Source organism: Gymnogyps californianus, chromosome 28 (genome assembly GCF_018139145.2).
Source record: "Gymnogyps californianus isolate 813 chromosome 28, ASM1813914v2, whole genome shotgun sequence".
Taxonomy (NCBI): Eukaryota; Metazoa; Chordata; class Aves; order Accipitriformes; family Cathartidae; genus Gymnogyps; species Gymnogyps californianus.
In genome coordinates, this window is record NC_059498.1 from 4,097,403 (window position 1) to 4,112,334 (window position 14,932).

Genomic DNA, 14,932 nt, shown 5'->3' on the forward strand with positions numbered 1-14,932 from the left:
GGAAAGCAAACAGAATGGTAGGCTTTATATGGATGTTGATTTCTGTTGTTAGGAAATGTATTGGCAAAATAGTTTTTCGTCATTCTAATTTTTTATCTTGTTTTTAGCACTTTCTTACCGCTTCTCTGTAATGTTTTCCTGTTGACCAAATCGGAGTGTTGATTTTTTACATCTGTTGTTCTTTTGCTTTACACAGTTTTTGGGATACACAAAGTGGAACAGGATCGCCATGTTTCGAAACAGTCTCAAGATGCTTCTTACAGGAGGGAAGTCAAACCGCAAAAACAGGTCCAGTGGTAAGTAAATGTCAGCTCCTCATGCGTGTGTTTTATTTACAGTTTTTGAAAGTATTCCTTTTATGTGTGTTTTGGTCTTACTGGGTCTTTTTTCTTTTTAATGAATAGATGTACTCAGCTGATGATCTTGTAGACTCAAAACATCATCATAGGTCATTTTAATATTGTGCTGTGATTTAATATTTAAAAATATATGTGTATTTATTTAAAAATGTATGTAAACCACAGTCTGTTTTTATTGGGGAGATAAGATGCAGGGAAAAACAAACAATAGTTATACATAATCCTGTAGTAAACTAACATCAAAGTTCATGTTTCAATTATGGAAATTAAGAAAATAAATTTTTTTCCTTGAAAATGACTGTGACAACTTGTGGCAGTGAAATCTTCTTCATTACAGACAATACTTCTGATAGCTGTAGCAATTGTTTTTATTTTTTACTTTTAAACAGGAGGGAGAGAGAGGAATGGGAAGAGATGGAATTAAGGAGAAATTGCTCAAATTTAGTCACCATTTCTGTTAGTCTCCTTTTTCTACCATCCCAGGAAAGGAGTTTACAGTTAGCACTGGTTCGTATGGCTTGGCCTGTTTGATCCATGAAGGAGGTTAGGAGAGATTGTCATTGTGAAGCAAAACATTACAAAAATATTGATATGCTTTTGAAAACATTTTTATTTAACTTTTGTATTTATTTCCAAAATTGGAGTGCTGCTAGTGTAAGAGCTTTTAATTAGATCTTTCATTTTTTCTTTTTAAAGCCATCTGGCAGCACATGTTGAATATTTTGGGATACAGTGTTTATTTGTGATTGTGTGTCTGTGTAAATAGTGCATATGTATATTCCATGGGAAACCACAAGTGAAGATGCAGAGATACAATGGTGATAAATGCAATGGAGAAAACCGAGCTGGTTTCCCTTGGTTGAAACAAGTTAACGCATATTTCTCACAGTGCCAGAATTCTCTCCCTCCCCCCCCCCCCTAATATCTTAGTACCCTGAGTTTTATTTGGGGAAGGGGAGTTGTGTTTTTCAGCAGTATGGCTTTGCTGTGTCCTGAAGTTGCTTGGTAGCAATGCTGACTTCGTTTTGGTCCTTAGACGTCAGTAATCTGTTAGAATCTGGTTTCTGGTGAGATTCCCAGTTTGTGTTGGTTGATCCTGAAGATACTTGTCATGAAAAGTTTAACCAGTGCATCATGGTGTTGACTTCCTTGCATTAGTTATTGTAATTGGTGTGTGTATCTCATAGTGGGAAAATTGTCTATTTTGCAAAGACGCCCTTAGTAATTCCAGCCTGAGGTCGTGGTTGTCATTCACTGCTTTTACGAAGGAGATTTTCTTCCCTTATGAACTCCTTTGTCTTTTGTTGCAGGAGAGGTTAATCTGAGGGAGGTACCTGCATAAAAAGACAAGTTTTAGGAAGACAAACAAGCAGATGGCTCTGTCCGCTTGTGTTTTTGTATTTCTGTGACATATCACATTTACAGTTGAAAGCCCAGGAAAGTACAAGTCCTCTGGTGATACTCACAACCTTTGGAAAACTGTACATAGACAAATAATCTTAAATTGTGATTTCTGTATAAAGCCGTATCTTTGTCAGATGTTCTGTTATCAGTCCCTAGTATTCCTTTTGGCTTATCTCCCAAAGCCATATTAAAGATCTTGTATATGCAGAGCTTTGCAAATATGTGTTTCTTATTTTGTGAATGAGCAGTGTCGGTTCTGAAATAACAAGATTTGATATGGCTGCACTTCTGTCTGAGCAAAACAGAAAAAGAGATGGGTCTTCTTGAAAAACAATATGACAGTATTTAATAGATGAGGTCTTCTCTAATGCCCAATGACCATACTGTATGTTTAATTTATTGCATTTTTGCCTTTGAAATAAGTTGCTTTATTGAGAAGTTCTGTTTGGCATTCTTCAGGGGAGGAGAGGGAATAAAAAAAGGAGATGATACGGTTTATTATATTAACAGTGTCTAAATGGAGAACATTCCTCCACTGGAAAATAATTTTTCAGATAAGTGTTAGTCTATCAAACTATAACATGACATGAGATGAATTCATTGCTGCCTAGATTTTTTTAATAAATATATTTAATTCTGTATTTCTTTGCAACACAGTAAGGAAAAAATCAATAAATGTTCCAGGTACGTTTCTGTGTAGCATACAGTATTATAAGCCTGAAATTTGCTTTATTTATTTGCTCTGCAATTCTGGCGAACTACAAATTTGATGCTTTAGAAGTTGATAAAAAAGGAAAGTACTTATTTAATAATATACAAAAGGCATTTGTCACCCTGTCACTGACAGTGACAGAGCAGTCATCCTGCGCTGGTCTGAACAACCCGACTTGATACTCATCTTACTTGTTTGCTTTGCTTACCCTACACCTGCATGCTCCCTTTTTCTTCATCCTCCCTTCCTTCCTGGTCTCTTGGTATGCAAAGGAAAGGATCTTGAGAAATCCTCCCACCCCCTCAAATAAATGCACATGTGTAACAACTAGGTCCAAGTGTTTCATTCTCTGGAACGTTTTCCAGAGTGCATGGTGAGTGCATACCTTCAGGTCACCTACCTCACGATTGCCTTCACTGGTAGGATTTTGTGGGGGCATAGGTGGGACACTGGGGGGTTCGGGATTTTTTTCAGCCAAGTGCTTTAAAAAGATTAGGTATTTATTGAATTTTTTAAAATTATATTTATCATTAACATGATTTAGATTGCTAATTAGAAGTTGGAAATGAAGCTTCCCTGATGGTTTTGGTGCTCTGATTTGCCTCGTGGCCTCAGAAGCTGTTTCATCATGGGGCAGTGTGATCTGGAGAGTAGAGCCAGGGGAGAGGGAGTGTGAGCTGCCCGGACGGCAGAGGCAGGTGTTTCCAGAACAACCCGTGTTCACAGGGAAACTCTAACACAGAGCTACACCCATCTCTGGGAATTGGGAACAAACTCAAAATCATAAGTTCTGTGTTGTGAAAGTAATCTATTAGAGGTTTCAGGTCTGCTGTTGATTCACCTTCCATGTGATGATTTTAAATTACGTAGGTAGGTGACAGCCCACTCGGGTGTCTTTGGTGCATGTGGGTTTGGATGAAATTGCAGTGTGTGTATCTTCATTTCCTGCACTCCAGTCATTTTACATTCCAGTGCAGGAGTAAACCTTTGAAGCAGGGTTAAAGGTATTGTGGGTTTTGTTTTTTTTTTTTTTTTTTCTTGGGGAATCCAAGTGAGCGCACTGGCCTTTGAAATTACTGTTCTTTGCAGTTTCTTTCATTTGCAGTAACATAGTTAGCAAACAGGGTCAGTGAAGTCAAGCTAACAATCCCTACATGTTGTGATGTGGTTTTGATAATTCTTCATGATTAAAAGAACGCTGGTAGTGGTAACAGTAAAATGCCTTCAGAAACTGCTGAGCAACTTCTCTGAAGAACTGTGGTTAAAATTTATTTTGACTCAGCTGGGATGGGTTTTTTTTCTTTGGTACTCTTTATGGTATTGTGGTTCAGGAACACACAAAATATTTATAAAAGAAGAATACCAGTTATGTCCATATGAATGTACAGTTACATGCAGTAATGCCAATTAAAACAAATGAATTTCTACTGCAGCATCAGATTGTGTAATCTCCTGTGGTTAATTTTGTGTGTGTGTGTGTACTTTCAAAACTCTACTAATAGGATTTCATAGCAGCGTACTGTATGCAGTACAACTCTGTGCATGTGTATTTGTGCACATATTTAATCTCTTGTCTTAACAACAATTCTCTTGTGACTCAAGGACACTCAAGATGTTTTACAGTAATGCCTTGAGGACACATTATGACTGCAATACTATTTTGATTAGGCTGTATTTTCTTCTGTTATAAATGGATATTCCACAAAGCTACCAGACAACAGTGTTTGTAAAGCTGAAATGTGATCTCAATATAGTTAAATATTACCTTTATTTTTCTATTCTAAATTCATTTATGGAGATATGCAGACATGTAAGTTTTTTGACTCAAGTTTGTATCCAGGGCTAAATTTACTTAGGATCTGTTTGTCTTAAAGTGTAGAAGGACTGTGCTTTGCTCCATCCTTTTATCCCTTCTGGCTGAAGATCCAGCATGATTATTGTGGCCAGAAGGCCTATGGGTAGGGCAAGCGACTGCATTAAAACTTGCAGGTAGGCACTCCTGCCTGCTGCTGCTTGTCAGAAATTTTTTTGAGGCTTCTTTCCCCCTAATTCAGCCTTTCCAGGGCAATTCTGTTCTGTTCTCTGAATCCAGAGACTATTAGGTACTCTGTTGTTTTTATCTGTTTTATCAAGGACCTCTCTCGTATTTATCTGCAGTTTTCTTGCTTATACTAAACATTCGTTGATCTGGGTATGTATTTAATTAGTTTACATCAAATCAATCTGCTAATATATTCATTCCAGTATCACGTTAGTGAAATAAGCCTGTGTAATGGATCCAGTCTTTCCACCTATTATAATTATCCTTGTTTCTTTTCCAAGCAGATGGACTGTTTCCTTCTTACATTATCACATTAAATTAATACTACTGTAAGAGTTCAGATTCCCTTTAGAACCTTGTAAAATTCAGCTGCAAAACTGCGCGTTTTATTTGGTTTTATATTTCTCTTCACTTTGTGAGGTGTAAGTCCAGGACTTTGTGCCTTTTATTTCTGGTGGAGGCTGAGGTAGATTCTTAAAGTACTCTTGTCTTTTTTTTTTTTTTTTTGCATGTTAAATTTATCTGAGGCGTGTAATCCTTTATAAACTAGCCCAAAGGGTCTGCTTTTTTCTTCTGAGTTAGTTAGGAATTGTACCTTACTTGTTCTTAACTGATACAATGCACACAATTTTTATCTCAAGCTTACCAGCTAGGAGCCTGCCTGTCATTCATAATATTTTTGGTGTAGGGTTTTTAAAACCTGTTCTCCTTTCGTGGTTCACAGGAGAGCCAATTACTTCTAACTTCCAATGTATTTATAGGGCCTTTTGGAACCTGCCACTTTATATTTTAATTCCAGGACTAAAAGAGCCCCTGTCAAATGCTCTTCTTTTTTGATTCTTCCCTTTCTAAGATAAAAGGCATTTCTGTGAAGGTCTCATCACTGCTTTGCCAGAACTCCATGCAGTTTCCTATCTCTTTGATCTCTTTTGGAAGCCTAAGCATAATTTTTACCCCAAAAGAGTTTTAGAGGGTCCCAATTGCTTTTTGGATTTAATTTCTGAAAGAAATTGCTGAGTGATGAGATCCAGCTGGTGGGTCCTATAGATGTTGGGATAACTTAATTTAAGAAGGTATTATAAGTGAGATATTAAAAGACCTATCAGACTTCAGAATGTGTTGTGGTGGTGAATACCGACTGTATCCACATGTTCAAGGTATTCCATCCAAATAGTAATTCAGACCATTTTCTTCCAAAAAGTTTGCTAGTTTTTCATAAATCCATTTTTAAACAAGTCTCGAGTACGTTGACAAATCCATAGCTCCTCTGACTATCGTGAAGTCTTGTCCTTGAGTTTAAGAATGAACTGAGCCTTCCTGAAAGTTTGTTTTTCATTTATGTAATTTAGTGTATTTCTTCTTAAGAAGCAAATACGTCGGGAAGATACGTGTGTACATGTGCATGCATTTTTCTTCTTAGTAAGGCATATTTATTTGGTCAGAATATGTCTCGTTCATGTACCAAACTCTCTTCCCAGACAAATAAAAGATGCTTGGACAATAAAGCTTCTGCTTCTCTCCTGCGCAGCTATCTTAGAGAGAATTTTAGCAGCTAGTGCCAATTGCCCATATTATTCTAATATGTATTTCTTTACTTCTGATCCACAAATACCTTTTTTTAAATAACACCACAGATGTTAACCTAACTTACTTTATAGCTCATAAATAATTCTTGACAGGTCTGTTCAGTCCTTTACTGTGTTTATAATTTTTTATTAACTGACTCAACCGTTCCACTAGAGTTTATGAGCCTGTATTGTTTTATGCTTCTGTGTGTGAGCATATGGGGGGAGCGGGGGATAATCCAGCTCTGTCAGCCTAAGCCTTGCCAATATTTTCACAAATTTGAACATCACCAGCTGTAACAACAAGTGTGTTGACGAAGGCTGCCTCCATCCTGTTATGAGTAACAAGCAATGGATATCCTCACCCCACCTCTTTTGTTTCCAGAGCCTTAAAAGTGACTTTATTACCTGAAGCACCATTCAGTGAGTCTTGTTCCCACATCCTCTTTGTGGCTTTTTCCACCCTCTTGAGATTTAATTTATTGTTTTATTCTTTATCTTTTTTGCTTTCATCAAATACAGACATATATACTAGTCTTTTTCTGGAGAGGGATTTTTAGTCCTTTCTCAGCATTTCCTGATTGTCATCTCACGATGCTATATGGTATTCTTAAATGGTTTGATATGCAAAGTTTTTCAGAGCCTTCCTTTTTTTAAGCCTTCCTCCTTGCTTCGACCCTCCTCTTCTAACTTCCCTTATTGTGGTACACTTATAAAACTCCTTTTTTCTTTGCCCCTGTTTTCAAACCTTGCAATATGACTTTCCTCCATTTTTCTCAACATTTCAGCTCACCAGATTATTGCGTTATTACTGGAATCTCGAATATTTCAACTTGTTATGTTTTCTTTCAGTTGAACCTTCTTGAATATTTATAATCTTGTAGTTCTCCTTCTCAATATTCCCAATTTTTTGGCTTTATTTTTTGTGGGCGAATTGGAAGAATGCCGTGTTTCTCAATGTCTGATTTTTATGATAGAGCAGCATCTCCCTGTCTTTGAAATGCTGTATTTTGGGCTCTTTACTATGAGGCTTAACTTTTGGGGACTTCTAAATCCTTCTTCCCCACTTACATTGTACTCTTCTCTTCAATATGTAACATTGTTTGAAAGGCAGGCCCTGTGTATCAGGTATATTTGCTCTTTTGATACAGGTGCAGTTCTTACTTAGTTCCTCCCTTTTCATTAAAGAAGCCTGTATCAGAGCTTGAAATGTTCTTTTTTTTTCCCTCCTCCAAGACAGGATGAATGAAAGAATCTTCAGACCCCATCCCATTTGTTCAAAAAGGTTAAATTGTAAAATTAAATGCATGGGTTTGGGGAGGTGAGAGAAAAATGTTTGATGTATTTCTTCTATGCTGATTGCTGTATTTGTTTCAAATAACTAAAAAAAGAGAGGAAGGCATGCCCTGAGTATTTGACAGGATTGTCTCCGTTACAGCTGCTGGGAGCTAGTTGTTCTTCTTTTCCTGTTTCCCTGTTTTTTATTTCTGTCAGTGCATCTACAAGCACTCCTTTTTCCTCACTGATCCACATTTTATTTTTCAGATGTATTCCTACTTGCTGGTTTTTATCCAAGATTTATCTCTAGGTCAGTGAGCCCATTCTCCAGTTCTTCTATATCAGCTTTAATCTTTCTCAAACCTTTCCCTTCATTAGCAATTCTACAGATCTGATTGCTGAGATTAATTCACCCGAAGTCCCTTCTAAAAGCGGGGGCTGATTTGTCCTCCTGCTCTGCTGTGAATGCTGCTTCCATTATGGCAGCCATCTCCCCTTCTGCTGTCCTCATACGTAGTTCTGAGCTCTTTAACCTCCAGAGAGTTTCTTCTAGAGAAAAGAAAAAGACTTTTTAAACCGGTCCTTTATGTGGGCATCCATTCTGCAAACAAGGGAATCGATTTTTGAAATTGAAGGGGTCAGGAGTGGTAATCTTTGCAGGTTGTGCCATTTCCCCTTCAGAGCTCTGCCCTTAGGCAGTGGTCGGCTCCACTGACGCTGTGCCATCGACCACCTTTTCTTACTCCAGACTTATCTGAAAGCCTTCACTGTGCATGCTTGGTTTTGAGCTGTCAGAAACTACAGTAACAATGATTTGCCTTTGTGGATTATATGTAATACTTTCCATTGAGTGTTGTACTGGCAGAAAGCAGTATTTGACAGAGCTCATGAAGTTCAGTGGTCTTCTGTATAAGCTTTGGTTTCATGCAGGAACGAGCAAGATGAGAAAGCAAGGGGTGCTGGTGATGGATGTCTGGGGCTGTTAGTATAGCTGTGGAAGCTGCTCTTGTTTCTTAGTGGAGAAGGAAGGTAGGCTTGGAAGAAAAGAGGGAAACGTGATGTTGGGAGTATCTTTCTTCCTCATATTACATGGTGTTTGTTTCTACTGCGTTTGCCAACAGCTTTAATGAAGCTGCATAGTGAACATTGTAAGAATTTTTAGAAATAATTTTTAAATTTCCTTGTAGATCAGGTTTTTTGTCAAAAAGGTATTTTTATAAACAGAACTGTTCAGATGTGCAACCTAGCCGCTTTAATCCCTGTTGACTAACCGCTGAACGCGGCTTAAAGAACACAACTGGCTTTTTACTGTGCTGATAACTGCTGATAAACCTTTGAAGAGCTTTGAACAGCCTCTTCACGCAAAGAATATCAGTGTAGATAGTGTAGTATGGAAGCTGTAATAAGGTTGTTATGAATTGGAGCTCCCCAGTCATTCTCCAGATGCTTTCCACCAGAGCTCGCTTCTGGCGTCTCTGTATCTTCACAGGAGAATGTAGGAAGATGGAAGGTATGTGCCAAGAAGCAAGAGGAGGTCCTTGGGGACTAGGAAAAGGCAAGCGTTATACCCATCTAAGGGAAATGAGGGGGTCTGGGGAAATACAGACTTGACAGCCTCAGCTTAGTCATGGGAAAAATTATGAAGATTTCTTCAAAGCCATTTCCAGGCATGAAAGACAAGAACGTCATTGGAAAAAGCCGACACAGAAAGATTTATCAAGTTACAAATTGTACTTGAGCAGCCTGATTGCCTTCAGTGAAGAAGTGACTGGCTCTGCAGATGAGAATGGGGTGGTGGACACAGCTTACCTTGACTTTAACAAGGCTTTCAACACAGTCTAAGAGCCTTGTGGCTAGCTGGAGGGGATGTGGGCTACGTAGATGGACTGCAGCCTGGGAGGAAAGCTGGCTGGACTGTCAGGCTTGAAGGAGGGTGATCAAAAGTTCAAAGTCATAACTGGTGACCAGTTATAAGGAGCCTTCCTCAGGGGTTGATACGGGCATCAGTAGTATATAGCATCTTTAGCAACAACCTGGACAAGGGATGGAGAGCATCGTCACCAAGTCTGTGGGCAACGCTGTCTTGGAGGCAGCAGCTGATATGTTGGAGGGCAGGGGCTGCCAGTCCGAAGGATCTCAATGGACTGGAGGAACCTTAGGGAATTCAGCAAGGACAAATGCGAGGTCATGCTCGTGGGACAGACTAACCCTGTGCGCAGGGGATGGATAATGGATAATACTATGGTCTGTTGGCTGAGAGCTCACAAAGAGGTGTGGTATCAGGGTTCCAGACCTTCTCCTGACAGGTGTTTAGGTATTTAGTTGTTATGTGCACAGAAGTAGAAGCATATGGGTAGGTAAAGAAAGAGAGAAAGCAATTGCTGAACGTATGAAGGAGCAACGAATGATCACTGCTCTCACATACTGGCTCTTTAATGATTGAAGTTGAATGCCAAGAATTGGTAGAAATATTGTCTGTAATCTGTGTGCCTTAGATTTCCATTTGTAAAATGGGGATAATACCTCATCCCTTACCCTTGCAAATGAGCAGTCTGGTTTTGTACAACACTTGGATATTTTGATGACAAGTACTGAAGAGCTCACAGCGGTTACTGATTTTTGTCAAAATCTTCTTACTGCATACTAGGTGAGTCAACATGTTGAGCTTTAAAATGCAATACTGCACAGGTACTAAGCAAATCAGAAGCATCAATTCTGTTATTAAATCTAGCGGAACTCTTGGGCCTAAGGAAAGAAATAGTATACTATTACAGTCAGACTGTAGTGACAGAGATGTGTAAGGGGGACAGAATAAAATACTTATATACTATGTAATTTTGGATACATCTGGGATTTTTGTGGTGTTACTCACGTATGCTAGCAGGTTTGTAGTAACCTCCTATAGCTGCCTTACTCTCGCTGAACCGGTAGAGGGAGTAGAAGTTTTCTGACAAATCAGATATCAAAAGCTGTGCTGAAATGCACCATGCTGATACGCAAAGGAGATAAAGGTACATTTTTCCATGTCAAATGGCCTTGTCTTCTCTTATTCATCAAAATAAAAAAAAAGTATTCTCATACACAATTCAAAAAGAATATATACCCTTGCTTCAAAAGCAAATATCATAATCAATTTGAGGGATTTGTTAAGCCAAACGGTTGGAAAAGTGTAATGTCCTTTCCAGGATGTCTGAGGAAACCTTAATAATTAGCATATCTGTAGTAGTTTTAAAGATCCAAACAAGTCAATTAAGAAAAAAGGTTTATGTCATTGAATTCAACTATTTCATCTGTAAAATCAGTAAGAAAACACTGTGATGTCTAGTGACTGATCTTGGGTTTTTTCTACTGGAACAAGCCTAGCCCCAGATCTTATGTAGGCAACACACTTGGATTCCTTAACTTAAAGCACGATTTAAACAGAATGAATAATCTAATCTGTAAAAATGATTTCTGGTTTTTATACAAACAAACTAAAAGTAATGTTTTTCACAATTCTGGAAACTTACTAAGTATTGAATGTTTTTAAATAAATAAATTGTTTTAGAAATATTCAACACTTGCATGTTGATTTTGCCATTTTATCTTGGTGTGTTGAATATATAAAGTCTGTTTTCTTGTAATCAGAACTTGATGTGGCACAAAAATAGCAAACATCTTCATGTGCAGGAAAAATAATTAAAATGGAGAAAAGTTCAAACTAAGTATCAATAAAGGCTTTGTATTTTTGTTCTTTTTGAATGTTCAAACTGTAATTTGTGTTTGCAGTGAAATTCTGCCTGCAAGGATTTCAAATTAATCGATGTTAATCATAGCGAGCCATAGGTAATTTCCTTTACTAATTAGCTTGTGAATTTTCACATCATGTGACTTGGCACAATTTCAGTAAGATTTTCCAAGCAATAAATGACATCGATAGATGAACCGGACGGATCTCTTTCTCGTTGTGTAACATGCAAGTGTGCAGTACTACAGCAGGAGCCTGTGACTCATGGGGGCAGGTGGGTTGAATTCATCCCTTAGGAATGAGTTCAGCTCTTTGGAGAATGTTCTTTCAAGGTGTCTTTTCACAAGTTTTAGTACTAAATTTAGCTTTTTTTGGAGTCTACGTTATGAAGAGATTTGTGAAAGGCTTATACTTCAGCGTCTTTTCTCTGATTAGCTTGTAGGGATAGGTTCAATGAGACCCCAAGAGAATAATCTTTTAGCAACAATATATAATTTTTTATGCAGTGTAGGCAATACAAAGACTATAAAGTAGAAACTTTGAGTGGCAGAGTATGTGGCACAGATGCTACAATGCGAAAGTCATGCTTTTTAGATTTGTTTGGGGAGAGGGAAGGAAGGTTGTTCTAGGTATCCTTTGAATATTATAAAGTACTGTGGAAGGAAGAAGTAATATCTGCTGTGTGGGATAGACGGAGTCTGTGTTCCCAGTTCTGTTGTAAAATATCAGAATGCAAAATAAGCCTCTCGCCTCATAATTTCATTTTGTGTTTAAGCTTCTAACTGTGCTGATAAAAGTCAAGATGAGACTGCAACTGGATGGCAGAAGGTATTATTAGGTTGTTACTTTATTAAATTTCATTTTCAATATGTTTGATTTTTCAACTATCCAGTTACAAAAGAAGCAGCAGAGAATATAGAAAAAGATAGATGAAGTGTGATGACAGTCAGGAGAAGTTGTAGTTATTGCTCTGAAAGAAGCATTAGAATACCTCTGTATGTCACAGACAGCTTTGAGTGGAGAGATTAATGTACTCTTTGGCTATAAGGCAAACTGAAGTTACGTCCCAAGGTGGTTCTAGCTTGACAGGATTTGAAATGCTAACCTTGAAGAGCTGCTGTTGTGATAGGAGTTGAAGCAGCTTTAGCAAAGGTATGCCTGATGATCATGAGGAAGTTTCTGGGACTTCACAGTACTGCTGATTCCCCACCCCCCAATTTAATTTTGGTATTAAATCACAGTTAAGAAACAATCTGCAGTTTCATAACCTTTCACAAGAAGGAGGGAGTCTCATGAAACACAATTAGAGACTGCACGCTGATGCTGTGCTCCATGTGCAAAACATTTTTTGGATATCATACACTTCTGTACTGGCTGGAAGTGTTCTGTCCTGCAGTGTGGTAGGAGTATTGCTGAACAAAATGAAACAAAACCTACTTCATGAATAATTTTTTATTTATTTGATAAATGAAAGGTGTATTGCATTTGCGTGGCAAGGTTTTGGTAGCAGGGGGGCTGCAGGGGTGGCTTCTGTGAGAAGCTGCCAGAAGCTTCCCCTGTGTCCGATGGAGCCAATGCCAGCCGGCTCCAAGACAGACCCGCCGCTGGCCAAGGCCGAGCCCATCAGCGACGGTGGTAGCGCCTCTGGGATAACAGATTTAAGAAAGGGAAAAAGTTACTGCGCAGCAGCAATTGCAGCCGGAGAGAGGAGTGAGAAGATGTGAGAGGAAGAGCTCTGCAGACCCCAAGGTCAGTGAAGAAGTAGGGGGAGGAGGTGCTCCAGGCACTGGAGCAGAGATTCCCCTGCTGGAAGGAGTGAAGACCATGGTGAGGCAGGCTGTCCCACTGCAGCCCACGGAGGTCCACAGTGGAGCAGATATCCACCTGCAGCCTGTGGAGAGAGGACCCCACGCTAGAGGAGGGGGATGCCTGAGGGAGGCTGTGACCCCGTGGGAAGCCCGTGCTGGAGCAGGCTCCTGGCAGGACCTGTGGCCCCGTGGAGAGAGGAGCCCAGGCTGGAGCAGGTTTGCTGGCAGGACTTGTGACCCCGTGGGGGACCCGCGCTGGAGCAGTCTGTTCCTGAAGGACTGCACCCCGGGGAAGGGACCCACGCTGGAGCAGTTTGCGAAGACCTGTAGCCCGTGGGAAGGACTCACACTGGAGAAGTTTGTGGAGGACCATCTCCCGTGGGAGGGACCCCACGCTGGAGCAGGGGAAGAGTGTGAGGAGTCCTCCCCCTGAGGAGGAAGGAGCGGCAGAGACAGCGTGTGATGAACTGACCGCAAGCCCCATTCCCGTCCCCCTGTGCCGCTGGGGGAGGAGGTAGAGAAAATCGGGAGTGAAGTTCAGCCCGGGAAGAAGGCAGGGGTGGGAGGAAGGTGTTGTAAGATATGGTTTTATTTCTCATTACCCTACTCTGATTTGATTGGTAATAAATTTTTTCCCCAAGTCGAGTCTGTTTTGCCTGGTAATTGCTGAGTGATCTCCCTGTCCTTATCTCGACCCATGGGCCTGTTGTTGTATTTTCTCTCCCCTGTCCAGCCAAGGAGGTGAGCGACAGAGCAGCTTTGGTGGGCACCCGGTGTCCAGCCAGGGCCAACCCACCACAAAGGTGATGTTGCTAGATGATGCAAGAGGTAGGCAGAGTGCAGTGAGTTATCACTCAGGGCCAGGCCAATGCTGCTTGTGTTTGCCCAGACTGTACTGTTACAAAGATGACTGAGCCACTTCGCTTGAACCGCTGCTGGTTTTCTGTGTGCATCCCCAGTTGCTGGATCCTTGGAGTCCTTTAGCTCTTTGGAGCATGACTAGAGGGCAGACTTTGCCTGTTGTTCTGGTCTGCGGTGGGTGTATTTTGAAGAGGTTGGTTTGTCTTCAGTGCTGTCTCCAGAGCACTGAACCCTCTGCCTTACATGTCAGTTAACCAGATCCATTTTCATCACAGTCTCCTCAGTGTTATTAATCTTCATCAGTCTAAGCATGTCTTTACTTAAATTTCCACCAAAGATGTGGGATTTTTCCATATCACATTTTTTTTCAGTTCCTAAAGATAAATATTATTTATATTCAGTGTGACTTATCCATGGGAAGTGTTGATACAGATTCTTGCATTTGTTTATTACATTGACAGATGTTGAAACCGTATCTCTCCATCCTAGAATTATATTCCAGGTATGATTCATATTTTTATTTTTGAGGGATTTTTGTGCAGTCAATATTGGCCAGCTTATATAAAACCTGCTGATCTATAGTGAATTGTTCTAATGCGTGATGTATGCAAATATGATCAAACACAATTCAGTAAAGGTTAAAACCGGCTCCCTTCTCCTGCATCCTCTTCCCAGCCTCCAGGGTTTTTCTATGGCTTTGCAAGGGTGGCTTTTTTTAATATGACTTTTGCAGCTCCCAGTTCAGCACTATGTATGTAAAGTTACTGGTTTTGCGAAGACGTATGTTTAACTTCATTCATGTAAGCATCTCTTTGATGCTTGAAGTACCCGTACTGAGTGTTGGCGAATCGACGTCTGTAATGTCATTATTACAGTCTCTTGATTAGAGTTGCACTTGCTCTTCCTTTTTTCTTTCTTCATTAAGGAAGAGTAAGTATCTAGTGCTTACTAATATTTTTAATGGAAAAATTATCTTTTCTTCATAAGAGGATTGATTTTTAAGCTATGATCTCTTTAGGAGTCTCTCTTCTTCAGACTGTTTCTGTTGCATGCACAGAAACGTCTACTCTCGCAACATTCGTATGAGGACTTTTTTTAATATTGGATGTATTTTTAGATAACTCATGGATAATTTCTGCTAAAGCTTCCACTTTTAAATGACCTATTTGAGGGAATT

At 39.7% G+C, this 14,932-nt stretch overlaps 1 protein-coding gene across 1 annotated transcript in view; it reads left to right on the forward strand.

Moving 5' to 3' along the window:
• The window catches only part of TANC2 (tetratricopeptide repeat, ankyrin repeat and coiled-coil containing 2), a 253,232-nt gene that overhangs the window by 41,054 nt on the left and 197,246 nt on the right, over positions 1-14,932 (forward strand). The window contains 1 exon segment of the mRNA XM_050911874.1: positions 197-296. Coding sequence (XP_050767831.1) covers positions 230-296 — 67 coding nt within the window. The 5' untranslated portion in view covers positions 197-229.